General features: G+C 39.9%; 1 protein-coding gene across 1 annotated transcript in view; it reads left to right on the top strand.

Annotated features, from left to right (window-relative positions):
* The window catches only part of LOC104489842 (protein FAM208A-like), a gene marked incomplete at both ends in the record, with an annotated part of 18,962 nt that extends 17,611 nt beyond the window's left edge, over positions 1 to 1,351 (top strand). The window contains one exon of the mRNA XM_010132048.1: positions 635 to 1,351. Coding sequence (XP_010130350.1) covers positions 635 to 1,351 — 717 coding nt within the window. The remainder of the gene's footprint in view (positions 1 to 634) is intronic.
* Positions 1,352 to 1,811: the final 460 nt, after the last annotated feature.

The raw sequence follows: 1,811 nt of genomic DNA, 5'->3' as shown, positions 1-1,811 counted from the left end.
TGAAAAAAGAATGTAATTTAGAGCTTCCTTGAGCTGCTGTTTCAAGGAGGTGGTAGAAGGATCTCATAGCTTCCGAGGTCAGGGTAATCCTGCTCTTGGCACGTGCTCCTGTTGCATCTCTTCAGTTTGGTGACTTGCATTGCTTTGCAAAGGAGCAGGAAAAACTGTGTAGGTTTCTGCTGGGTTACGAAGCTGAATCATTTTATAAGGGTCCAGTGAGCTCAGAAGCAGCACATGAATGCACTGGGACTTCCTTCATAGGAGAGAGTAATGCTTCCCCTCCTCCTGCAGGCAGCTGATAGGCCCTTCAGAGCTTCCCTAAGAAGCAGCCTTCAAGAAGGGTCAGTAAAGTGTTTAAATTAGAAGCAATATGGCTGTCTAGGATACAGGTTACCACAAAGTTACGAAAATGAGCAGTCCATCATGATAATGAGTAGGCTGACTTTTAATTAGTCTTTAAAGCTAATTTCTTAACAAAAAAAGTACTTTCTTGGCTTTTGGGTTATTTCTCCACAGTCATTCTCAGCTGTTTTTAGCCCAATATGTATCATACAGAGTATTGCTAACTATTCGTCATTTATTTATAGCTTTATGATTTGATTTTAATTGTCAATTCCCTTTTCTCCTATGGCAGCACAAAAAAGTGTTCCGTTTGGAACACAGAAAAATTCAACTACCATGGTTATGCACGAAAATCAGCAAATCATTCCAGAATTCACAAAGTTCATTCAGTCTCTACATTTTGCTTTAATCCAGTCTCGTAAAGATGCTACTGCAGATTTCAATGCTGTTGTGGAAAAGTATATAAATGAGTATTTGAAAAGATGCTGTAGTGGCTCTGGAAAATATAGAGAATTTGTATTATATCGGTATGAATCACGATTGGATGACAAAAAATTTCTTTATGCTGCTCCAAAAAATAAATCTCATGTTGACAGCTCCTTGCAAAACTATATTTTTGGTTGTGAGGCATATCAACTACCTGTTTCTAGAGCTAAGGAACTGATGGAGGGGAATCGGAAACTTCAACAGTTCAGTCCTGTCTCAGATTATGAAGCCACAGAAGAAGACTTTGATTTTGCCAGTGCAAAATGGGGGAAAAGAATCCATGCAAAATATGAAGCCACTGCTGCCAAGCGAAAACTGCCTCCTCCTGGAGATTATGATCCCGACAGACTCAAAGAACTTATTAACTTAATCCAGTGTAGGAAAAAAAATGTAGGTGGAGATTCTGATTCTGAAGACCTGAGAAATAAAAGTGGTCTGAAAAGGAAACTGGAAAAACAGTCTGAAAATTTCCGGAAATATTGTAAAATGAGTGACTCTTCAGAGATTAGTTGTCAGTATGAAGGTAAGAAAGTCCTTGTTTAGAGCTTCTCTTTGAACGCTGTGATTCAAAGCATACTTAACATGTAATCTCTGGGGCTGCTCTGCCGGCTATAGAGGGGAGCTGGGGCTATTCTATGGGCTCTAGAAGGGGCTGGGGCTGCTCTGCCTGTTATAGAGGGGATCTGAGGCTATTCTCTGGGCTCATATACATGTAATCTCTAGAGATTTACTATTTTTTGCACGTTGTGGATATTTTAATGCATGGTGATTCATTTAAACATTGGCCTGAGATCTATCAATAGAGATGAAGTTTATTTTTAGGTAGGTTGCCTCTTTCTAGGAGACAAATTCACAGGAGTTGTCATAGAAAATGCTTTTCATTGGCCTTTTTGGAGGGAAGGCAGACTTGCAAAAAGTTTGATTAGCTCTGGAGCTGCCCAAAGGTTCCTCATACAGAGCCCTAAGCAGGCTCGGTATCATAA

Source organism: Buceros rhinoceros, unplaced genomic scaffold (assembly GCF_000710305.1).
Source record: "Buceros rhinoceros silvestris isolate BGI_N320 unplaced genomic scaffold, ASM71030v1 scaffold16202, whole genome shotgun sequence".
NCBI classification, from domain to species: domain Eukaryota; kingdom Metazoa; phylum Chordata; class Aves; order Bucerotiformes; family Bucerotidae; genus Buceros; species Buceros rhinoceros.
The sequence above is the reverse complement of the archived record's forward strand: the minus strand, read 5'-3'. Positions and strand labels throughout refer to the sequence as shown.